The 26,167-nt window shown below is 33.2% G+C and overlaps 2 protein-coding genes, 1 long non-coding RNA gene and 1 pseudogene across 3 annotated transcripts; 2 read left to right on the top strand and 2 right to left on the bottom strand.

Annotated features, from left to right (window-relative positions):
- Positions 1-3,801: 3,801 nt before the first annotated feature.
- LOC112790302 (uncharacterized) lies at positions 3,802-5,258 on the top strand. The gene is made up of 2 exons (XR_003196601.3): positions 3,802-3,924; positions 4,022-5,258. It is a non-coding gene; the product is annotated as an uncharacterized lncRNA (long non-coding RNA).
- An 847-nt stretch (positions 5,259-6,105) lies between these two features.
- Positions 6,106-8,328, bottom strand: LOC140182612 (beta-adaptin-like protein C). The gene is made up of 4 exons (XM_072229779.1): positions 7,909-8,328; positions 7,676-7,823; positions 7,138-7,218; positions 6,106-6,512 (listed from the first exon to the last, which is right to left on the bottom strand). Exons 1-4 carry the CDS (start codon positions 7,941-7,943, stop codon positions 6,147-6,149), a joined length of 630 nt encoding a protein of 209 aa, XP_072085880.1. The 5' UTR covers positions 7,944-8,328; the 3' UTR covers positions 6,106-6,146.
- Positions 8,329-13,142: 4,814 nt separating this feature from the next.
- LOC112776310 (protein IQ-DOMAIN 33-like) lies at positions 13,143-16,412 on the top strand (annotated as a pseudogene).
- A 7,866-nt stretch (positions 16,413-24,278) lies between these two features.
- Positions 24,279-25,229, bottom strand: LOC140183431 (uncharacterized). The gene is made up of 2 exons (XM_072231851.1): positions 24,997-25,229; positions 24,279-24,690 (listed from the first exon to the last, which is right to left on the bottom strand). The coding sequence occupies exons 1-2, from the start codon at positions 25,227-25,229 to the stop codon at positions 24,279-24,281; spliced, it is 645 nt and encodes a 214-aa protein (XP_072087952.1).
- Positions 25,230-26,167: the final 938 nt, after the last annotated feature.

Below are 26,167 nucleotides of genomic sequence, written 5' to 3'. Positions count from 1 at the left end.
TTCCATTCAATAGTTTCTATAAAGAACAGATGGATGCTTTTGTTATTTTCAATTCTTTAGTAAATTTGGACAACGCATAATAATATTGTGTTTGACAAGAATATATGAGATTTTAAAAGGCCGAAGCATAGATTTTAGTCCTTAATATATTCGTAGATAAAGTGAATAGATAAAAAGATAGCTAATAAAAGAATAAATTGTTAAAGCTTCTTCAATGTTAACAGACGTAGTGTATGATAGGTGTTCTATAACTTTTTGGGATTTGATTGTTTCCATATTATTATATGTTGTTCTCTTTAACTTATGTTAAAAAAGACTTATGATAATCATCTTATTGTGGTAGTGTAAAAGTTGTAAGTGTTATATTTACTTTGTATGCTTTTAAATCTCATATCTTTGATGAATATTTGTGACTGAATAATTATTAAAATAAATTGGTTTAATATCTATTATATATTTTATTTAAATTATAATAGTAAGTAAATATTTTTTTCAAAGTAAATAATGCGATTTTTCATAAAAATAACGTTTGAATAATCATGAAATTAGATTATACTACAGATAATATCTTAGTATTAGATCTGCTATAAAACAAACTTTTAGAAATATTATGTTGTATTATATAATTTAATTATATATTTTTTTAATCTATATTATTTGAATTGGCATATTTTTAAAATTGGTTATTCGATTTTTTTTAAATTATTAAATCAAATCCATTACAACTAATTAATTAAGTTAATTAAATATATAGATATTTTATAATTTAATATAATTTAATTTATATAGATACATGATTTTTACAATTTTATTATTTATTGTAATAAATTTTAGAGATAATTTTTATAAGTTATAATTTATTTTTTTATCTGCATATTCAATTTTTAATAATAATTTTTTAATTTTTTATTTATAAATAGATTCTTTTTTACTTTAATATATAATTTTTTTTATGAATTTTTTGTTGCGTAATTCACTTTAACAAAATAAATTAATTTACAAAAATTTAAATTTAAATATATTATCTATAAAATTATATGAAAATTCAATTATATAAAATTCAATAGTTTCTTTCAAAACATAGTTAAATATATTATCTACTATATACAATCATTAGGATAAACAAATAAATATAAATTGAATATATAATTTAATTTTAATTTAAACTAAAAACTAAATGAATGATAAAAAATTGCAACAAATTTTGTTTTTAATTTTTTTATAACTTTATTTAAAAGTAAAAATCTCTCTATAACCAATAAAATTGCCGATAAAAAAATTATAAGTCTCTATAAAATAAAAAATATATAAAATAAATAATATATATAATTTTAAAGTTATTAATCGTAGACTATGAACAAATTTTTAAAAAGAAAATCTTATGGATCAACATGTAATTTTTTTTATTTTTTGATTTTTTAAAAATTTTTCAGACTTATCAATATTTAAGTTGTTTATACATCACTTCTTAAAATATTATGATTTCACAAGTTATAATATATGATATTAGTTATTGTTATATATATGAAAAATGTGATTTATTTACGTATTGTTTGGATTAGAAGAATTTGTAGAAAAATAAAATGTTGGAGAAGAAAATGGAGAAAAAATCAATTTTCCATTGTTTGGATCAACAAAGAAATTGAATGAAAAACAAAAAAGGTATATGTGGAGCTCATGTAAATTTTTTTTTTCAAAATTGCGAAAAGAAACTGATGGACAAGTGCAAACATGGGTAAAAATATAGAGTTACTCTTTAAATTATAATTTATATATAATATATAAAAATATTAATATAATTTTACTCTATTGTAATTTTCTCTTTTCTTACTTTTTCTTCCATCCAAGTAAAATAAATTTTTTCTTCTATTTTATTTCCTTTATTTTTTCTTCATCTAAACAACACAAAAATATATATATTTTTCTTTCTATTTTTCTTTCCTCTCATTTTTTTTCTTTCTATTTTCTTTCCTCTTATTTTCTATCTTATATCCAAACAATAGCTTAGTATTTATCCATTTATCTCCTATTAATATTGTTATAATAAAGATACATGTGACTTTATAAAAAGGGATATACCATAAATTTTAATTATCTAATAATTTACTGAGTGATTGAAATAACTTCATATCACGAGCCAACGAATGCTAGCAATAGATATTATCATAAAAATAGGTGAAACATGTATTTGCAGAAATTACTCGTGTTTTAGGGTTAGATAGGGACCTGTGAAATCCTCACGACCTGTCATGCGAAAATAGACGGGGATTAGGAGTGGTAAACAGGCTAAAATCTGTCGGGCCGGCCCGCATAACCCACCAACATAGGCGGGGTGGGTTGAAAATTTGAGACCACCCGCCTACCTTATACCGCCTAATTCGTGGGTTTTGACAGGTTTTGGTGGGGCGAGGCGGGGAAGGCTTCTCTGTCAGGCCAAGTATTTTTTTGTCAGGACAAATTTTTTTACAAATTTTAATGATGTTATTGATCTACAAAAGAATAAAAATGATAATTGAAGATATTCTAAGTTATATTTTGGATTATATTTTATGTTTAATTGATTATAAATTTGAAGATGTTTAATTATATATTTTGGACAATATTTATTTTGCTTTGGATAATGTTAGTTTTATTATTTTATTTTAAAAAATTTAGTTTATAATTATGTTTATTACATATTTATAATTATAAAAATTTGAATGTTTGTAAATTTAGAAATTATAAATTTATTGAAATGATTGTGAAATTATATATATTGTTTAATATTTAATGGTTTATAAAAAAAGAGAGATTTGGCAGGATTGACCCGTCAACTCGCCAACCTACCGTTAGACGGGACGGGGGAGGAATTTAGGACCGCTTCACTAGGCAGGGCGGCGCGGTCCAATCCACCGGATGGCAGGCTTTTGGCGGAGTAGGGCAAACTTTTCCATTTGCCACCCCTAATAGAAATACGGACATAAGTACCTGTCCCATAAAATTTATTAAATACACCCGAATTTAAAATTATGAATTTATCCAAATTTATATGTAAATAAATTAATTTCTTGAATTTTGTAACTCTAATTCCTACCTCCAATTTAAATTTTTCCTTTTTCTTTTGAGACTCTCCCTCACGGGAAAGGAGCTTGTTCTTTTTTATAAAAATTAGTTAGGCTATTATTGTTGGTATATTCCGACAGTAGTGTTTTATATATTTTTTTAGCAATTATTTTTTGTCCATTTATAACATTGTTTTAAATCTGACGTAAAATATTAAAATATAAAATAAAAATATAAAATAATAATAATTGAAATATTTAAATAATGCTAATTATATTACATTCTTTTTAAAATTTGATAAAGAAATACATTAACACCACTATTTGAGTGCCAGTACTCAAATTGATATTGTATTTTAGAATCCAGCAATGTGACATATGATTGTTCACATCAGCATTTTGTTAACATGTGTACATAAAAAATTGTTCCAAAATTAACATGAGTTACATTTCTAAAATATAGAGATTAAATAAAGATAATTAAAATTTTAAAATTAAATTAATGTTCCTAAGTAAGTTTAGAAACCAAATTGAGCATTGTGGCAATAAATTCAAAAAAGATTATAAATGCAAATACCATGCTTTAATTTTATTGTATGCATGAAGTAAACGGTTAACTAAAACATATTTAAAATATTAGATATAAAAGCAAAATAAATAAGCGGAAACATTAAAGATAAAATTAAAATCAAATGCAAATATTGAGAAAAAAAAAAAATTAAATGTGAATATTGAATAGATTTTAATAGAGCTGCTGTCGGTTCGTGCTCCATCACTTGAAAAGAAACTGAACCTTTTAGAAGAAATTGTTGTTGAGCATGAGATAGAACGGTATCCAGCTGCTTCAGAAACTGAGTTCTTTAAGAAACACGAGGACTTGCTGGTAAGTATTAGGCAGTAGTGACTAGTGCAACAGTAACAATCTCATGTTGGCTTTCCTTTCTTTGCACCATAATCTTAAAATGTTTTTTCATTGTCAGAATGGCCCCACACAATTTGTTGGGTCAAACGTGCCACCACCTGAAGAAAAACAGGATGAAGAGTCAAATACTGCTCCTGATACATTCAATAAAGAACAACCTGATTCTGATTCCGATTCAACATATTGGACTTCCAGTTAAATGCAAATGCAAATGCAAATGTTGCCACAGCTCCAGTTGTTCCACCTCTTGAAGTTGATCTTCGTTCATCTAGCTACTCTGGAGATATCCCAGATGTAAGGCATGAGCAAGTTCACGAGATATCAACTATTCAGAGAGATGAACCCCATAATACATCTGGTGCCGTTTATCTCCCCTCCACTACCGGCTGGATCATATTCTACTAGACATAGTGATTCTCCTGCCCCCATGTTGAGCACAAAAACTGAAGCCGATGTGGACCTGCAGGATGTTTCAAAACAAAGGAAAAGGAGTTGAGGAGATTATCAACATGTCCTTTCTGAACTACAAGGAGTGGTTAGGTGTAAACCCTTTCTGTTGTTGATGGCAATGCCGGAGATGACAAAAGGGTTATCTAAGTTTATTTTCTTTATTTGCTTTTAGTTTTGGTTACTATGTTGTTATCATCTTTGCTCCACTTGTTGTGTTGAGCTTCTCCTTCAAAAAAAAACCTGCAGGATGTGTTGGCTGCTTCTCATGCTGCCACAAAAACTGCTGAAGGTGCTATAGCTGCAGCTCGCTCAGCAGCTAGTCTTGCTCAAGTCCGAATTAGTGAACAGTCACCTGATAGCAGCTCTCTGTGAACGCATTTTATGCAGTGGGTGACAATCAATCTACTACAGAAAGGGGACATCTAGCTAAGCATAATTCTAGAGGTACCTCCGATGGCAGTGGCGGAAATACTCTTGAACTTAACCAGACTATCTATCTGCTTCACCAAGTTTTCCTTCATTCAATACACTCAAAGCAGATTTTGATTCTTCTTCACCAAAAAATCATAATTCTCTGCTCACCAGCCTAATAGATTGCCTTCATTAGATGATGATCCATATTTTTCATACCCCAACTTATTTTCCCAGCAAAGCTCAAATGTAGGATCACAGATAGTAGCCGTTCCACTCATGATATGTGACAGGGAATTGTCATTCAACCACTCATTTGACTCTGGAAGTCTTGCTCCCGAGTGTTGTTTACATTTTATGCCAGATGTAAAGTCTACATTATTTTTGTTTTAATTTTTACGGAAGTCCCTACTTTGTTGTCTACACAGAACAAACTATGGCTAGATTTGCATGATGATGAGAACACTGCAAGTATATAATCGCGATAGTTCAGAAGCCTTGAATTCTCTGTTGCTGGGTACTCCCAATGGATATAAATTTGCTGTAGTGTTAAAAATAAAAGCTTTCAGCATCAATGTATCATGTAGATATGAGATTGCCCAATGTTAGATTACTGCCTTACCGGATACTGCTAGACATGTCTTGCTTTCAAAACTTGGTTTGTAATTACTGTAGTATTGGTTCAGTTTTATAGTGTGAAATATTTCACTCTACCTCCAAAGGCATTTTAGTGTGAAATATATTTTTGTCCTTGAGTTGCTCAAATTTGGGTTCAGCCACCTAACACATACATTAATGTTGCTTCTGTAGGCGAGAACGTGTTACCCAGTGTCTTCATTCAATAATTTATATTTTCTAGGTGTCAGTGCATAAACAAACGATAGCTTTACATGTCAAAGACCCTCCTGTTCTCAAGTATAGTATACACTTATCCCCCGGTCAATTTTAAACATTTAATTTTCCCTTTTCTAATTAAATAAAATAAATTTATAGAGAGATGCGAGAGAGAGTTGAAAGAAGAAAAAAAGTTTTCATATACAAATCCATACATTTGATTTAGAAAGCAATCAACGGTAGAAAAGGACTGTTGCTTTTATTACTGTCTATTACATAGGTTTTATTTATCCAGAATGCACATAACCCTATTTTAACATATTATAATACAACACAACTTCATGTAAATCATTGTCGGCCACCATTTCAATACAAAAGTAATAATGTTCTAAACAAGTAAAAAATTAGAACAGAATATAGCCAATCATCTTATCGGAAATATCAAATAAGCAAGCCACAATTTTGTGTCAAAATTATCCATGTTTAACTCATCCGGCAGGAGTAGCTGGTTCATCAGCAGGAACAAGACTCATCAAATCACCAAGTAAATCCGGCTCAGGCACGGCAGGTGGAGGTGATGGCAGTGCAACGGATGCCGGGGTTGAAACAGCACCATTGGCAGGATTTGCAGAAGATGACTCAGAATATGCTGTTTCACTTCCCTCAGGATACTCTTCATCTTCAGCTTTCTGGGCTGAGGTGTGTGCACGGGTTACAAATGCATCTGGAGGCTTGTGATAAACTGAAGATAATGTAGTAATGTTGACAAGGAGCTCATCAAGTAGAGACGAATCAAGTTGGTTTGAGTCATCAGTTATTACAGGTTTCTTAGCTAACACAACATCCTTAGCTGCCTGAGAAAGACAAGTTAGAACCATTAAATGTTACAACTCAAAATTGATTTTCAAAGGAGAAGTCAAGTAAGAATTTGAACTAAAGGTTGATTATAGGAGTGTGTGCTTAATAGTAGATTCCTAGAACCAACTTATACAACTAATAACAAAATGGTAAACTTTTTGTTTTACTTCCAACAATTTTTGGAACCTTTCTAGGAATACACTAGTCAATAAAGTTGAGCGAGAGAGAGAGAGATTTATTAGATTTTTTTGAGGAAGAAGAAAGTATCATGGTCCATAACATACAGACAAAAGAATACACATAATTATCTAAGATATATCGATTTAGACTATAATTTTGAAGGAAAAGATCTCACAGATATAAAACAGAGGTTCTACAACTCAATTTTGGTAGAGAAAGATCAGTTTGTTTGACACCCTTCCTATATAATTCAGAGATGGCGTTTTGAGGACACACTGAAAATGGGGTGTGAAAGTACTGTCTAGATAATAATATATCAAGAAATTTCACTATGCTCTCCATAAAACTTTTAATTTTAGAATCTTTTCGAGAACTTTAATTGGTCCATAAATAAGGGGTTCAGTTCTTGACAAGTATGTTGTATGCAATATGAGGCAGTACCTGAATCATCTGTTGTGGGCCCTCGGTACCTGAATCATCTCTAATTTGATTGCACAACGACCAATTGCGCGAACAGCCTTTCTAAAAAAATCGACATCAAAGGACTAAAGAAATCAAAACTAGCCCCTTGCTTAACAAGTTAATATAATACATGAGGATGCAGCCACTGATAATTAATATGCAACTGTTAAGCTGCAATTCAACACCAAGCGAATAAAAGATATACAAGCAAGTCTCATCAGTGTAACAAAATAACTTGCTATTTATAAAAAAAAGATACAGAAAAGAACATATTTCATTAATGAAAGGACAGAAGGTCCAAATACGAACTACATAAAACAAGAAATAAGTAAAAATAGCTTGAAATGAATCTCAACTTTTCCATTTTCACATAGATAGGATCATTGTACTTGCAGAAAAACACCTGCAGATATATAATAAGCCCAATCTCCAAACTAGAGAAGAGAAATTCTTCACTAGTGCCCAAATGTGCTATTTCTTAATGAAGAATTCAACAAAATCGATTTTAGATCACCACCTTAATTTCATGGGCAAGAATTTGTGGTCTTCTTTGTACCATAAGATTGATATTCCGCAGGGCTACATATTGTATTTCGGGTTTTGCATAGAGTAATGTCACAAGAGGGGGAGCCATCTTTTTACAGAGATTTCGAACCACATCAATGCTGGTGATGAGAGTAAACCACATAAAACGTGATCTCTAGTATGTAATGCAAGATAATAAGTAAAGGGAAAAAAAAAAAAATTTACCTTAACAGCTGATAGTACAACTGCATAATTGGCATGCTGTAACCTTGGAGTAACTCTTTCTACTATGTTTTCAGCCTCACGAGCATTGGTTGCCTTGTATCTAGAGAGAACATCCAAGATAAAAAATTGACCCCATCTGGCATTAAGTAAAACAAGAGATATTAGATTAACTTAGAACAATATGGAATCGAATACGGAAATAGAAATGACAGGATGATGTACATGACAACAATAAAAACATTGCACTTAAATTCATATATCCTTCTTTTTTTTTTCTTTTTAACTTTCCAGCTTCTATTATTTTTTTCCTCGATTTAGAGCCAGCATTCCAGCTCTGCAAATCCCTGCATATAGATCACGATCATATTCAATTCTAGCTAACATGTGATTTTACCATATTATAAGATAAAGTAAGTAACAATAATAAGTGTCTTTAAAGTTTTGGTGCACATATTAAGAAAATATTAAGACTAAGATTACATTATTATCATAGAGGACAAGTGAGAATGTAGCTTGGCCTTTATCACTTTACTATAATAATGTAGAAATGCTAAAGTTAGTAGCATCATCCTCTATATGCTATGGGTGTGTTTGGGGATCACGTTGAGGAATAGAAAAGCACGTTTGAGCGTCTTGAACGTTCCAATATCATGTTTGGCAACTTTTTGAAATTCCTAACCCAGAAGTGCTTTCACCTCTGAACGTACGTTCACGTGAAGCTACAAATTCAAGCTTCTGCGTTCACGTTAAGAAAATTAATTTCCGTTGGAGGAATTAGGTAAGGAATTTATTCCATATCTACCAACTGTACCCTTCATTTCATCTATAAAAAGGATGCACATAACCACATCATTTCACCATTAGTTCTCTGTACGTTCTTCCTCATTTCACCATTAGTTCTCTGTATGTTCTTCCTTATAGTTTTTTTTTTCAAATTTATTTTCATCACTGCTAAGTTAAAGATTTTAATTTTTTTTTATTATTTTTAATTATTTCTTTCATATTTTGATTTTTATATTTTTTATTTATATGATAAATATTTTTCATATTATTTTTTAGTATTCTGATGTTATTTTTTTAATTTTCTATTGTTATATTTTTATTATTTTTTTATTTATATGACAACTATTGTTGATATAAATTTTTATTTTTATTAATTTTTATGATATTTTTATTATTTTTTATTTATATAAATGATACTAAATTAAAGAGTACTAATGACACTAAAATAGATTATAAAATATTTTTTTGTTTAATATTATAAATGTATAGTATTCCCTTTTATATTTTTATTTCTTATTATTTTTTAGTTCATATGAATTTTTTTTATTATTTACTGTTTTTTATGTTTAATATGTAAAGTGTCTTTTTTATTTTTATTTGATTTTGTTCTTTTTATTTTTACTTATATTTTATCATTGACTTTTTTTTATATTATTTTTTCAGTGTTCTAATCCCTCAGTCCTCAGGTATGTTATTACTGCTTTTTATGGTATTCTTATTATTTTTTGTTTATATGAATTCTATTTTTTTCTCTTTTATGCACTGTGTTTATATCTTATGCGAAATTTATTTTATTTTTTATTTGATATAGTTCATATAAATTTTTTTATGTTTTATTATATTTTTTTATTCATATAATATATATTGTTGGTGTTATAAAATTTTTATTATTTTTTATTTACGTGAGTTCTCATTTTATATTTTATTATACTTTATTTCTGTTTCGGTTGAAATTTTTTATTTTTTTTGACTATGTAAAATTTATAATTATAATTCTCATATATTATATTTTATTGTAACTTTTTTTATAATATAAATTAATTGATCCCATTAAAAAAGATAAATTAAAAAAAATTATTCATAAGTATTAATAAAATTATGAACGTTGGATGTCCAAAAAAGTCTTATAAAAATAAAATTATTGAGAGTACGGTATAAAAATAATATTAAATTAATATTCTCACGTTATTACTGAAATTAATGGATTCGACTAAATATTCTTTTATATATATATATATATATATATATATATATATATATATATATATATCTAAAATTTATATTTTTTCTAATAGAACAATGAGTAACAATGAATCTCTAAAGACAAAAGCAGCATGGGACATGGAGACTACTAAACAATTTATCCAAGCATGTTTAGATCAAGTTGCTAAACAGCAACGTAATGGAACCACTCTTACAAAAAAAGGTTGGAAGGATGCTTTGTCTCAATTTAATCCAATATGATAAGATTCAATTAAAAAATAAGTGGGACAATCTTAAGAAGGAATGGTCAGCATGGTACAAGCTTTTTTGGCAAAGAAACGGGTTTAGGATGGGATTATACTAAACATACCGTTGATGCACCAAATGAATGGTGGGAGAGAAAACAATTGGTACGTAGTAACTTATTATTAAAGCAAAAATTTTAACTTTAATTTTGGTAACAAGTCTTGTGTTGATTAGTTGTACACATGCAGGAAAATCCCTTATATGGAAAATTCAGAAATAAAGGACTTCCTTTTAAAGATGAGTTAACTATATTATTTAAAGATGTTATGGCCGATGGCAAATTTGCTTGGGCTCCCTCATCTGGGATGTTACCTAGTGGCATAGAAGAATATGGTGATGGATATCGACCATATTTTGAGGAAGGTCATGTTGATATAGAAGAAGGTTCCGGAGATAGTGAAGAAGGTATAGGTGCTAGTGTGGGAGTTAATTCTGAATTCCAACACATAAATCTTAGCTCATCTCAAGAAAATAATAGTCAAAAGAGTACGGGAAAAAGAAAGAGAGATGTGGTTTGTGAAACAACAAAATAGAAGAAAAATTTTAAAGTACCTGCTTCAAAGCAAATTGCGGATGCAATAAGTAGAATTGCCTCTGCATCTGAATCACGCTCAACTATTGTGTCCACATTTCTAGTACCCGGTGTATCTATTGGGGAAGTAATGGCTGAGATTCAAAAGATGGAAATGATTACTAGTGATCCCGATTTTCATAGTCGTTGTTGTCAACTAATGATGTTTAAGCCTGCTAGAGAAATGTTTGTATCCTTAAAAGGATATGAGCAAAGATTGTTGGATTGGCTCAAACATGCAGCATATAATCCACTACCATTCATGCAAAATTAATATTTTTTTTTGTGATTTTCATGCAAAACTAGTTAAGTTATTATTGTACTTCATTTTAATTTGTCCATGAATGTTTTGTTATGCTAGGATAAGACAATAGAAAAATTTGTGTGTTGCTTATTTAGTTATTTATCATTTTATATAATGTTTGTGGTACTTAATTATTGTTCTTATTATATATAATTTATTTCTTAGCTTGGTATTGATAAGAATTTATTTATATTCTTATGTAGGACTTACTTCTTGTTAATTAATTTGGAATGAACATGGAGTATTTATTTGAAGAGTATAAAAAGGAACAACATGAAGAATCAAAATTACTTTCCATTATAGAAGAAGAAACATATGAAATTGAAAATATTTCTGCATTAATTGGTCAATATGCAGTTAATTATCTGTGCAAAAAACTATGCAGAACTAGTGAACAAACAGGTTATTTATGGGTGCAAGAAATTTTATGTGGCCATGGCATTCGTTGTTATGAAATGTTTCGGATGGAAAAACATGTTTTTTTTTAAATTTTGTGATGAACTAGTTGAACAAGGATTAAAATCTACAAGACAAATGGGAGTTCAGGAAATGGTTGCAATGTTCTTAAATACGGTTGGTCATGGAGTGGGTAATAGGATGATACAAGAAAGGTTTCAACATTCTGAAGAGACAGTAAGTAGACATTTTCATGAGGTATTGGTTGCTTGCTTGAGATTATCTATTAAATATATTAAGCCATCGGATCCTAAGTTTCAGAATGTTCATAGCAAAATAAAAAATGACCAACGATATTGGCCATTTTTTAAAAATACTATAGGAGCAATTGATGGTACTCATATCCCATGTGTGGTTAGCCCAAGTGATCAACCCAAATTTATTGGAAGAAAAGGATATCCAACACAAAATATAATGGTTGTATGTGATTGGGACATGTGCTTCATTTTTGCTTTACCTGGATGGGAAGGCACTGCGCATGATGCTCGTGTATTTGATAATGTTATTACAACTCCTACCATGAATTTTCCGCATCCTCCTCCAGGTTAATTTTTATCATTTTCTTACAAATAAACTATATTTACTTGGTTATCATGTAACTATTTTTTTTCTTCATTAGGTAAATATTATTTGGTAGATGCCAGTTATCCAACACCGAAAGAATATATTGGTCCATATAAATGTGAGCGCTATCATCTTGCAGATTTTAGGCGTTCTTCTGGATTCACAAATCATAATGAAGTATTTAATTATTATCACTCAAGCTTAAGATGCACAATAGAAAGGACTTTTGGAGTGTGGAAAAATAGATTTGCTATCTTGCGACACATGCCCAAGTTCAAAATTGAAACTCAAGTGCAGATAGTGTGTGCAACAATGGCTATTCATAATTTTATTAGAAGACATTCTGAAACAGATACTGAGTTTAATCAATATGAACATGCAAACATTCTTGATGGAGAAGATAATAGTTATGTTGGTGAAAACTCAGATCAAACTCTAACCATTAGCTCTTCTGCAGAAATGGACCGTGTTCGAGATTCGATTAGGGATCAAATTATTAATCACATGCAGTAGAAATAATAGTATTCTTATGTAATAATTTTGTATAAGATATTGTTTTTTATGTATTTTATTAGTGTTTTATATTTTAATTTAATATTTATTAGTATTTTTATGTATTAAAATATATTTTGTCAATTTTTATATGTTACTTTAATTTAGTAAGTAAATATTAACTTTATTATAAAATGAATTAATAAGATTTATTCAAATATCTAAAGTAAAATAATAGAATAATATAAAAATTATTTTAATTGATGTCTCTTTTAGTAATTTTTCATCTAAAAGTGATTTTGAGTAGTATAATCCAAACAACATTTACTTTACTATAATCCATTTTGACATAAAGATTGCCAAACATAAATCACGTTAACACAAACTTACTTTTCATCAAAAGCAAGTTTGCAAAATCACTTTTATGCAAACTCCCGTTTGCAAACTGAAATCCAAACACACACTATATCTTTGCATTGTCCATATTAATATAAATCTCATTCAGAATTCTTATTTCTTCTGATCTCTTCTCAAATTCATAAAGCTAGTTAAGATATGGGTTTTACTGGAGAATTGGTAAGAGGTGTCTTCTCCAGAAATGGTTCTGCTGCATCATACGAAAGCAAAGTGAGTCTCTCAAAAATGCTATATATATATATATATTGATCATATCACAAGTTTGTTACTTTTTCTCACGGTAGGCGAAATTCAACAGAAAATCGAAGATAGGGTTCTGTTAGATCATTCTTGTGTGGAAATGAATTCAATTCAGTTGTGGCAGAGGAGGATTCGGCTTCACTTAAAAAGTTCTGAAGTTACAGTTACACAACCAATAATACAAGAGAACTTCAGTGATAGAGAATATGCCAAAAGTGAAGAAACTATGGAGAATATTGTTGAGTTTGAAAAACTTATGTTTAATTAAATGACATTATTAAAATATAAATTAAGAAATTATTTAAATTATTATTAAGTGTCTTATTTAATAGCTTTCAATGGGTTGTTTGATATTTTTGTTAGTGTGCTGGAAGAAAAATAAAATTATTTTTTGGCCCAAGTGATGAAAGTCCAATTTAGTTACTAAACATGCTTAGTCTAATAATAGTTGTTTTCTTCAAGTGGCTGAATATTAAAAAAGAAAGGAAACCAAAGGAGTCTAAGTCTCTCAAAGTCTAATATTAATTGTTCACTTCATGTGGCTAAAAGGTAAAGAAACTCAAAGTGGTCCAAGGATTTCAAAAGCATGCTTTATTGCTCCATGCCTTAGTTATTTTCAATTCAATTAACTTTATTCCTTAGTAACCAAAAGTTTGACACGTGACTTTATTTCATAGTAACTGAAAGCTAAAATTCAATTGAGTTTAATGTGCTTTGAAAGCTTCACATGGGGAATAAAAGTGGAAATTCAATTTGATTTAATTTCACTTAATGCTTTCACTAAAAGCTTTCTTCATTCTCTCTCTTCTCTCTCCTTGCTTTCGCTTATATCACATCCATAAGAGAAAAGAAGCAAGTAGAAGTTATCAGAAGAAGTCATCAAAGCCTAATGAAAGAAAAGGCTAGGATGGAAGAAAGACTATGAGGAAGAAAGATCTAAAGTAAGTCAAAGCAAGATTTTTGCCATTGAAGGCATGATTTGAAGAAAAAACTTCAAGATTTTATTTGCCAAAAAAAAGGAAGGATCTGCCTCGGTGAAGAAGCAAATCTGAGGTGCAAAAGTTCACTTCCATTTTTATTCATCAGAGAAGGAAGTTAGCTGCTGAGCTACACATAGGAAGAAGCAAATATGAAAGGCAAGCAGCCAGCCTGGGTCAGAACTACGTCAATGCTTAGAATCAAAACTTGGAACCAAAGCAAAGTTCAACGGCTCAGATTCAAGATGCATGAAGAAAAAGGTTGAAAGAGAAGACTGAAGATATGGTTGCATGTTTGATTTGGTCACTTTTTCTACCCTCTCTCTCCTCTGTCACGCCGCTGCTACATGTGTATTGGGAGAAGAGAACCATAGAAAAAGCCAATGAGTGGAAAAAGGTAGAAAGTTAAAGAAAAATCCATAGTTATCTCAGAAATTCTTTGTATGTATTTCTGTTTTGTTGTCATGATCTTGAAGGGATTCCCTTGCAAGTTGAGTTAGCACTTTGCGGATTAAAAGCTAGGTTTGAATCCTAGTCAAGTTCAGGTTGGGTTAGAATCTAGACTTGTTCCCTTGTAAGCTCGGTGAGCACTTTGCAGTTGAAAGCTAGGTTTTGAGTCCTAGTCAAATTCAGATTGGGTATAGAATCTGGATTTGTACCAGATAGGAATGGGCAGTTCCTAGGGAGAAATTGGTGTTTGTAATGTTGTGATAACATTACGAAATTCTATCATTGTTGTGATGGAGACTAGATGTAGGCCACATTACACTTAGTGGCTGAACCAGGATATATCAAGTGTTAATTCTTCTTTTCTACTCATTTCTCTGTTTCTGTTAATCTGGAGATGAAAACAAAAGTGTCTCTCAACTCGGCAAGAGACAAAACAAAAGTGTCTCTCAACTTGTCACGAGACAAAAGCAGAAATATCTCCTGAAGGTTCTCTAAAAGGCGAAAATTAATATTCAGCAAAAAGGGGTTAAGATTCAACCTCCTTTCTCTTAGCCACTAATTACCATCAAATATAATAGAACAAGAAGAAATTCCAAATTCAAGTAGTTCTACATTCTTGAGTGAAGAAACAGCAGCAATTCGAATTCAATAAGCATATAGAAGCTTTCTGGTTAGCTCAATAAACTTAAATTACATCAATTTGCATATATTTACATCAGTTATATCAATAAATTCATTATCTATATGATGCTTAGTATTTTTTCCTTCTTCTTATGATTATTGTGCTATAAATTTCAGTTAAGGCATCGAAAGGATGAAATCAGATGCAATAATGGTAAAGTTCAACTCAATTTAGTAATTGAAAGTCCAAATAGAAAGTCCATGGGAACCTCAGTTGAAGACGAAAACAAAGCAGAAAGTATAACAGAAGACGGTGTTAAATTCATGAAACTAACAAGTAACAGCTCATGATTTTGTTAGAAGAAAAACAAGTATCTTTGGTTCACTTGAAATGTTGTCATAAATTCAAAGACTTGAATTCAGATTAAGCTTAAAATAATTCACCAAAGCTCATCTTATTCTTGCATAAATAAAAAAGTGTTAAAAGAGTGATTGAAGGTGCTAAGCTTATCAATTTAGCTATAATTTGCTATAGATCGAATTCTGTTAACTAGCATAGTGCATGAGATTTTCAGGAAGAATGGGATGATACCACTGTGAGTAGCTATGTATCGAAAATGCGAATGCAGAACAGAATGGAGGCATCAACCAGAAGAGAAAGAGCACTAGCTTATGCTTTCTCCTAACAGGTAAACATCTTAACACTATTTTCATAGAAAGAATGGATAGTGCAGGGAGGGAGTTATCGGAAGGGAGAGGTTGACGACGGTGATGAAGAATGAGGAAGACGGCGATGGAACCAAGAAGACGGCAACGCTCTCTGGAACACACAAGATGATGACGCTCTCTGACGTGACGATGTTCTTCTCGGCTGGGTGAGGTGCGCACAAAAGCTGCGGTGATCTTGGTAGGGTGCTGTGGAGGAAACTTGTTTTTTGTCTTCTTTACCAGGGAGAAGAGACGAGATTGAAGAGAAGAGAAGGAGATACAAACACAAAAGAGATACGAAGGTTGGGTGAGAAATCTAGCAAAACAAAGAACAAAGTAATTTTTTTAGTATTTTTTAGATTTGTTTAACTTTTTTTGTATGAATGATTGATTAGGATTTATGGAAGGATAAATAATTTTGGTAAATGTGTTTTTGTTTTTGTTTTTTAGATTATTTAAATTTTAAAATGATAAAATTAAATATTTTGATTAATTTAAAAGTGTAATTTTTGTCTAATATATTAAAAAGGGTATTTAAGTCTTTTAAAAAATTAAATAAAAATATTTTTTATTTTTATTAAATTATAAGAGTATTTTAGTAAAATTAGTGATATGATATATATTTTTTAAAAGAAATCTGATGCTGACGTAAAAAATAAATTTCATATGGCTTGTTGTTATTTATCCATATTTTAAACGTATCGGTACATATGAATTTACCATCGTATCGAAGCAAACACCAAAATAAAAAGAAAAGAAATTTTAAATATAAAATGAGTTTACATTTATTTTTGGACAATTTACCAAAATAAATAATTTGGCTTCCAATTTTACCAGAATACACATTTTACAAAATGGATACCAAAATGCATTTTTTTCTTAAATTATGTAAACCGCAACAAGGACCCACGGTTTACAAATGAACGTAAACCGCTGTAGGGGTCTCGCGGATTACGTTTGAAGCCAAACTGCACATAATCCGCGATAGGGGTGTGCCGTTTGTGTGTGAATTGCAAACGTCCATGAACCGCGACCTTTTTCGCTTCTGTATCTCCCTTTTCTTGCTCTCCATCACCATGCATCATTATACCCCTGGTATTAGTCCCACTACTTGATTCTCCCATCATGCTCTCCAATTCTCAGGTTATTCCGCTTTGTGTTTATTTATTTAGTTTTGTTTTCATTTTTTTTCCAGGCGATGCCTTCTCTAACTATTTGTTCATTTCATTGGCTAAGTTCTCTGCCATTTGATCAAGGAAATCTCAATGATACTCTTGATTTTTACTCCATGTTTAAGAACAATTTATTTTTATATAATATCAAATATGAAATAAATTACAATCTTAAAATAATTAATTGTATTTATATAGATCAACCATCAAAAAATAAGACTAGTCACAAAAAACCATTAAAAAATAAGACTAGTAAATTAATTTATTATTCACCATAACTCTTTTAATTCAGGTAGTACGTACTCAGTACTAAATAAAAAAATTTAACAAATATACTTGTTCAATCCTAAATTTTAGAACTAAATTGACTATAAATTCAACAAATGTATTTCATGTTTGATATTATATAAAAATAAATTGTTAACTTAATAAAAAGTTAAATAACTAAAAACGTGCATTTAATAAAAATATAATTTTATATTTTAAAATAAAAAATACATTTTAAAAATAGACCAGCTAAATATATTTTTATTATTTTCAACATTTAAAAATAAGGTATTTTTTAAAAAAATTAAATGTAAAAAATTAAAAATAAAAATTATTTTTAAAAAAATAAAAATAAAAAACGAAATCTAAACCCGTTCTTAACAACTCCTTCTCTCTTTTTGTTAAACATCCAAGTTTATTATTGTTTAAGTAGGAAGATTCAATATGATCATTCCTTATCCATTCTAATATTCTAATGGAAGTCATTTCGCTTGCGACAGTAGAAAAATGGCCACTGCTCTATTTTGTAGGAGTCTCATTTCACAGGTGTCAGTTGTAACACCCTAATTAGCTTAAGCTTTACCTCGCGTCATAAGGTAAAGGTTAATCAAAGGTTACGACAATTCTAAGCTTTTACATATATTATATAGAAGGAATTGATAATATTTAGAAGCCCGATGAAAAATATAGCTCAAAAATAGGATTTCAAAAGTGCAAACGTAGTAACGAAGCTATTGACTTAACGCATAAGAACAGATTTAGAACAACAAACATCATAGTATAATAGTATAATATCATAAGGCGCTAGCCACGTCTCGTGGAGTTTAAGCCGGCTAGCCAAGTACAAACCATATATAAAACCAGATAGTAAAAATAGCTTATACAAGTTTTTGTTCTCTCAAACACAAGCCTCTAGGCGAAACAAAATACAAAAGTGAGAGACATATTCAAAATACATCAAAGATTCAAAAGAAGTATCCGGATCCTCCGTTTCTGTCACCAACCAGACAACTTACCGAGGTGGATTGTGACATGCATCTGAAAAATACAACAGAAATATGCTATGAGAACCAGAGGTTCTTAGTATGGTAACAGTGCCCAGTGATGTAGGATATAAGACCTCGGGACGCCAAAGGCAATCCTAGACTCCATATCCATCACAAGAATTCAAACTTAAAGCATTCCAAAACAAATCAGCATAAAAGTAATTCCTTAACTCAACTTAAGCCGTAGTACCATATAAGGGTATTCTATCTTAGGGGATTTCTATTCTAATCAAATACCGCTGTCCCACAGCTTTCACCAACCGAACCACCATGCGATCCTGTCACCACCGCCTTTCGAACCTCCTCAACCCCAGTAAAAGTATAAGTATATACAACACAAGTAAAACACAAGTAGAGGCATATACAGAAACTAATACAAGTAGCAATTAGACACGTTAAACAGATAGGGAAAACAATATCAAGTCGACAAAGCATACAAATAGGTAGAAAATACACATGATGAATGCCTGCCTTACTGGCTGTGATATCACATTGTCGGTTCAACTGCCAACCTGACATATCTCCATGGAGATGTTGCCCTTCGGATTCATGGTGTGGGAACCCCCGAGATATAGTGCTCAGATCACTGCCCAGGATTTTGCGTCTATACGCTCTGATGATCCGAAGGGATGTGAGCGGGATCTATTACCTCCGACCTCATATCTAAGCGCAAGCGGGATGAAGCACCGCTCTTACATTGCCGCCGCTACCTCGACAGGTGGGATCCAACCTCGGCCCCTGCCGGGCGCATAGCATCTCATAATCTCAATGAAAAAGTGGCACAATGATTTTCAAAACATTTTTAGTACAAGACAGATCCATCACTTCATTCAGAGTCCTAGACTCTTTTCAACTACTGTTCATTCATATTTCAATTCCTTGATTTTGCATCTCATTCATCCACCATTCATCACACGTCATCAAGCCTTTCCCAAAACAACAGAAACCTAGTACTCAGTTTGCTAACTTTTTCCAAATAATAATGTCTAAAACCTTAAACCATTTCCCATGTTTGAGCGCCCAAAAATATGTCTAAAAATCTTAAAAAGGTGTTATAGAAACTTACAAGATACAACCTCATCGGGAAGGTGAAATAGTTGAAAACAAAGCAAAATTTGAGAAACAGGGCGTGTGCGTCCGCACAGGGGTGTGCGTACGCACGCCAAGAAATTTTTTTAAAAGTGTGCATACGCACAGGGGTGTGTGTACGCACAGGTGTCAAAACATAAAAGGGTCTGTTCACTCGCACAACCTGTGCCAGCGCCTCCAACAGATTGGCCTCCCCAACGTGTGCGTGTGCACAGGTCTGTGCGTACGCACATGTTGCAATTTTTCCATTGGTGTGCGCGCGCACAATCTGTGCCAGTGCTGCAGGCAGATTGCCTGCCTCTGTGTTTGCAGTGCGCAGGTGCGTACGCATGGTGCACGAAATTGCAATCACACTTTTGCAATTCCGCACAACTAACCAGCAAGTGCACTGGGTCGTCCAAGTAATACCTTACGTGAGTAAGGGTCGATCCCACGGAGATTGTCGGCTTGAAGCAAGCTATGGTTATCTTGTAACTCTTAGTCAGGATATCAATAATTATCAAAGTTGATTGTAAAAAGCAAAAGAACATGAAATAAGTACTTGTTTTGCAGTAATGGAGAACAGGTTGAGGTTTTGGAGATGCTCTATCTCTGAATCTCTGCTTTCCTACTGTCTTCTTCTTCAAGCACGCAAGACTCCTTCCATGGCAAGCTGTATGTAGGGTTTCACCATTGTCAATGGCTACCTCCTATCCTCTCAGTGAAAATGTTCAACACGCTCTGTCACAGCACGGCTAATCATCTGTCGGTTCTCAATCAGGTTGGAATAGAATCCATTGATTCTTTTGCGTCTGTCACTAACGCCCAGCCTTCAGGAGTTTGAAGCTCGTCACAGTCATTCAATCCTTGAATCCTACTCAGAATACCACAGACAAGGTTTAGACCTTCCGGATTCTCTTGAATGCCGCCATCAATTCTAGCTTATACCACGAAGATTCTGATTAAGGAATCCAAGAGATATCTACTCAATCTAAGGTAGAACAGAGGTGGTTGTCAGGCACACGTTCATAGGTGAGAATGATGATGAGTGTCACAGATCATCACATTCATCGGGTTTAGGAACAAATGATATCTTAGAATAGAAGCAAGCGTGATTGAATGAAAAACAGTAGTAATTGCATTAATCCATCAAGACACAGCAGAGCTCCTCACCCCCAACCATGGGGTTTAGAGACTCATGCTGTAGAAGATACAATGAGAAACGTATATAGTGTCATGAGGTGTCGATACAATGTCAAAAGATCCTATTAATAGTGAACTAGTAACCTAGGGTATACATAAATGAGTAAATGACGTAAAAATCCACTTCCGGGGTCTACTTAGTGTGTGCTTGGGCTGAGCATTGAAGCTTTCATGTGTAGAGACTTTTTCTGGAGTTAAATGCCAGCTTTTATGCCAGTTTGGGCGTTTAACTCCAATTTTTATGCCAGTTCTGGCGTTAAACGCTGGGAATTCTGAAGCTGATTTGTAATGCCGGTTTGGGCCATCAAATATCGGGCAAAGTATGGACTATTATACATTACTGGAAAGCCCAGGATGTCTACTTTCCAACGCCATTGAGAGCGCACCAATTGGGCTTCTGTAGCTCCAGAAAATCCACTTCGAGTGCAGGGAGGTCAGAATCCAACAACATCTGCAGTCCTTTTCAGCCTCTGAATCAGATTTTTGCTCAGGACCCTCAATTTCAGCCAGAAAATACCTGAAATCTCAGAAAAACACACAAACACATAGTAAAGTCCAGAAAAGTGAATTTTAACTAAAAACTAATAAAAATATAATAAAAACTAACTAAAATATACTAAAAACATACTAAAAACAATGCCAAAAAGCGTATAAATTATCCGCTCATCAACGCACAGGTCACAATTTTCACAGAGTGTGCGTGCACACAAGGCTGTGCGTACGCATATACCAAAAAACTCAGAATTCTGTAACTTTGCAAAATTTTCAAATTTTCAACGCCAACTTTGAATGGTCATAACTTCCTCTACAAAATTCCAAATTACACAAACTTTATACCGATATAAAGGGTTTTCAAAGATCTTTAATTCTAAATAAATTACAACCAATTTTGAAAACCGGGGAAAAAGTTATGATCAGACAAAGTTCACCAAAATTCCACTTTTATCCAAAACCACAATTTTCACAATTGCTTTGCAAAACACAACCAAAACCAAACCAAACCATTCCAAACTCCACTTTTCATCAAAATCAACCCCATATATCATATTACACCAAACTTACCACAATTTTTCCTTCACTTTTTCTTATCCACAACATCAATATCAATATATCTCATATGTCAAACTTCATTAACAATTTTTCAACTACATTAACAATCAATCAACACCAATATCACACTTATTAACATAATTCACTCCTCAACTTCCCAAATCATTTATCCTCATCATACCACTATTAATCATTAATATCAAACTCAAAATCATCATTTCATCAAACATCATCATACAATATCATTCAACCACTCATCAACCATCAAATCCAATCCTATCTTATGGGTCACTAGCCTAGGTGTCCATGAGTATTATATACAACATAAAGAAAACCAAAACCATACCTTGGCCGATTCCCAATATGAATCAAATAAGCTTTCAACCAAAAATCCAACCACCAATGTAGCTCCAACAAGCACCAACAAGCCCCAAACTCACAATAATCAAGCTATATACATATAAATCACCATAAAATCAACCTGGGGCTCAACATAAATCAAAATTTCACAAGGGATCAAAGTCTCTTACGTTTTCCAACAGATTTGGATGGCAAAACCCAAAGCTAAGCAAGGATTAGAGTGAACCTAAACATCAAGAATCACAAAAACTCACTTAATCAAAAATCCTAGGTACCCGAAATTTTGGAGAGAAGAACTGGGAGAACTTCGAGCTTATCTCTAGATTTTCTTGGATGGATTTTGTAGAGCTCTTCACAAGAAATGCGTAGCCGCTGACGGCACGCAAATCGGAGCTCTATAGCTCAAGAATGAGCTTGGGAAGATTGAGGTAGAAAGGGTTTTCTTTTTCCTCTCCTCCCTTTCTCAATTTCTGAAGTGTGTGTGTGTTTATGAGGCTAGGGTTCATTAAATGAACCTTTATATATGTTGGACTTGGGCCCAACTTGGACCCAGTTCAATCCATTAGCGTTTTTAGCCCGTTTAGGCTAACTTCGGGCCAAACTTTAAAAATTAACGCCCGGTTTTCCATTTCTACTGTTTTTCTAAGGTTTTTGACTATTTCTACTTTTTCTCACGCAGTACCGGGCAGACTTGAACCGGTTCAATCGATTCAACTCCGGGTCGTGGTTTTTCATGGTTTTTCGTAGAAAACACATTTTCTGACTCGGAAACACCCACTGAGTCCAAAAATATTGTTTAAAACCTCAAATTCTCATTCTAACTATTTGGAATCAAAATTGGGCAATATAACCACTTAATTAACTGGTTCGATTAATTGCGGTTCTTACATTCTCCCCACCAAATAAGAAATATTGCCCTCAAAATTTGAATTACGTGAGAAAAGCTCGGGATAATCCTTTCGCATCTCAGATTCCAATTCCCAAGTATGCTATTCAAATCCTGCTCGCTTCCAAGCAACTTTGACCAACTAAACTTCTTTTCCTCGCAGTTTCTTTACACTGGTGTCGTCAATTCTAACCGGTGTCATTTGGAAAGTCAAGTTTTTCCTCAACTCGACCGTCTCAGGCTCTAACACATGAGCCGCATCTGACGTGTACTTACAGAGTTGTGACACGTGGAACACGTCATGTAGTTTAGATAGGTGAGGTGGCAAAGCCATTTGATATGCCACCGGTCCGAAACGCCTTAGGATCTTAAATAGTACTATATACCTCGGATTCAATTTTTTGGTCTTGATTGCTCTTCTAATCCCAGTTGTGGGTGTAACTCGTAGAAACACAGGCTCTCCCACTTTAAACTCTAACAGTTTTCTTCTCTGATCCGCATAACTCTTCTGTCGACTCTGAGTAGTCAAAATCCTTTCTCGTATTTTCTTAATCTTCTCCGTAGTCTCTGTTACCACATCTGGACCCAATACACTTGCTTCGCCCGATTCATACCAATAAAGTGGAGGCTGACACTTCCGTCCATACAAGGCCTCATACAGAGCCATCCCAATGCTTGCATGAAAGCTATTGTTGTACGCAAACTCCACCAATGGCATGTAGCGATCCCAACTCCCGGGTTGATCCAAAACACATGACCTCAGCATATATTCCAACATCTAAATATATAGTCCTTTTCGACTATCCATCTGTTTGTGGATGATATGTCGTACTAAGACATAGCTTCGTACCGAAAGCTCTTTGGAAAGCTCCCTAAAATCTTGAAATGAATCGAGGATCACGATCCGACACTATGCTCGACGGCACACCATGCAACCTTACTATCTCCTTTATATACAACCTTGCTAACTCTTCCATAGAACATTTTACTCGAATAGGTAGAAAATGAGCAGATTTGGTTAAACGATCCACTATCACCCAAATCGCATCAAATCCTGACCTAGTCCTCGGTAAATCAGTCACAAAATCCATTGAAATTCCTTCCCACTTCCACTCAGAAATTTCAAGTGGTTGAAGCATTCCCAACGGTTTCTGATGTTCTATCTTCACCTTCTAATACGTCAGGCACTTTGAGACATGTTCTGCCACATCCTTCTTCATACCAGGTCACCAGAACATAGTCTTCAGATCATGGTACATCTTAGTACTTCCAGGGTGAATAGAAAATCTACTGTTGTGCGCTTCTCTCAAAATATCTTGCCGCAATGTCCCTATATCCGGCACAATGACTCTTCCCTTGAATCTCCACAATCCGTCTTGATCCCATGATACCCTCCATTGCTTCCCTTGTTCGATAGCTGGCAATACCTTTGGTAACACGTCATCGTTCTGATGAGCCTTCAGAAGTTCAGATTTAAAGTCGCTTGAGATTTGTAACTGATTCAGGCAAGCTCTTCTAGCAACTTCATCCATATCCAGCTTAAGATCCACAAACTTCTCCATCAGCTCCTCTTCCTTAATTCTCATCCAGGCTATTGTTAAGGATTTTTGACTTAATGCATCTGCTACCACATTCACCCTTCCAGGATGATAACTCAATTCAAAATCATAATCCTTAAGCAACTCCATCCACCTCCTCTGATGCATATTTAGCTCTTTTTGATCAAAGATGTACTTGAGACTCTTATGATCAGAAAAGACGCTAAACCTCACTCCGTACAAATGGTGTCTCCAAATCTTCAATGCAAACATAATTGCCGCCGATTCTAAGTCATGAGTTGGATAATTCACATCATGCGGTCTCAGCTGACGCGATGCGTAAGCCACTACATTCCGGTGTTGCATCAACATGCAACCCAAACCCTTCAGAGAAGCATCACAGTACACTTCAAATGGTTCATGCGGTTCCTGCAAGATCAAAACAGGTGCTGAAGTTAACCTCTGCTTCAAGATTTGAAAACTCTCTTCACACTCCGACGTCCAAACAAAAGGCACTTCTTTTCTTGTCAACTTCATCATTGGTAGTGCAATCCGGGAAAATTCTTCAATAAATCTCCGGTAATATTTGGCTAACCCCAAGAAACTCCTAACTTCTGTTACTATGTCAGTCTTTCCCATTCCATCACCGCTTCAACCTTAGAAGGATCTACCGCTATTCCTCCTTTGCTCAGCACGTGACCTAGCTAGGAACTTTACTTCTTCCATCCAGAACTCACACTTCGACAACTTAGCATACAATTTCCGCTCCTCCAGGATTTGCAACACAATCCTCAAATGCTCCTCATGTTCCTTTGCCGTCTTGGAGTAAACTAAGATGTCGTCTATGAAAACCACCACGAACTTGTCCAAAAAGGGACGAAAGACTCTGTTAATATAATCCATAAAGACAGCAGGTGCTTTCATTAAACCAAAGGACATCACCGCAAACTCGTAGTGTCCATAACGTGTTCTAAACGTGGTCTTAGGGATGTCATCCTCCTTCCCTCTTATCTAATGGTAACCGGATCTCAAATCAATCTTGGAAAACACTCCAGCTCCTTGCAGCTGATCCATCAAGTCATCTATTCTTGGCAGTGGGTATTTATTATTCACAGTCACTTTATTCAACTGACGGTAATCCACACACAATCGCATTCCTCCATCCTTCTTCTTTACCAATAAAACTGGCGCTCCCCACGGTGATACACTCAGTCGAATGAACCTCTTGTTCAGAAGCTCCTCCAACTAAACCTTCAACTCGGTCGGCTCTTTCGGAGCCATCCTATACGGTGCAACCGACACTGGTCCGGCTCCCGGCACTAATTCAATCACAAACTCAATCTCTCTTTGAGGAGGGAACTCAAGAACATCTTCCGAAAATACCTCCGAAAAATCCCTAACTACCGGGATCTGATCTAAGCCTTGGGTATCACCCGAAGCATTAGCAGTTAACAAGATATAACCCTGACACTCTTCTCCACTACAGTGCACCACAACAGAGTTCAGGTAATATCCCGCGGTTATCACTGCTCCACTCTCTCCTTCCGGCATAAATCGAACTGTCCGCTCAAAGCAAT

Source organism: Arachis hypogaea, chromosome 3, assembly GCF_003086295.3.
Source record: "Arachis hypogaea cultivar Tifrunner chromosome 3, arahy.Tifrunner.gnm2.J5K5, whole genome shotgun sequence".
Lineage (NCBI taxonomy): Eukaryota > Viridiplantae > Streptophyta > Magnoliopsida > Fabales > Fabaceae > Arachis > Arachis hypogaea.
The sequence above is the reverse complement of the archived record's forward strand: the minus strand, read 5'-3'. Positions and strand labels throughout refer to the sequence as shown.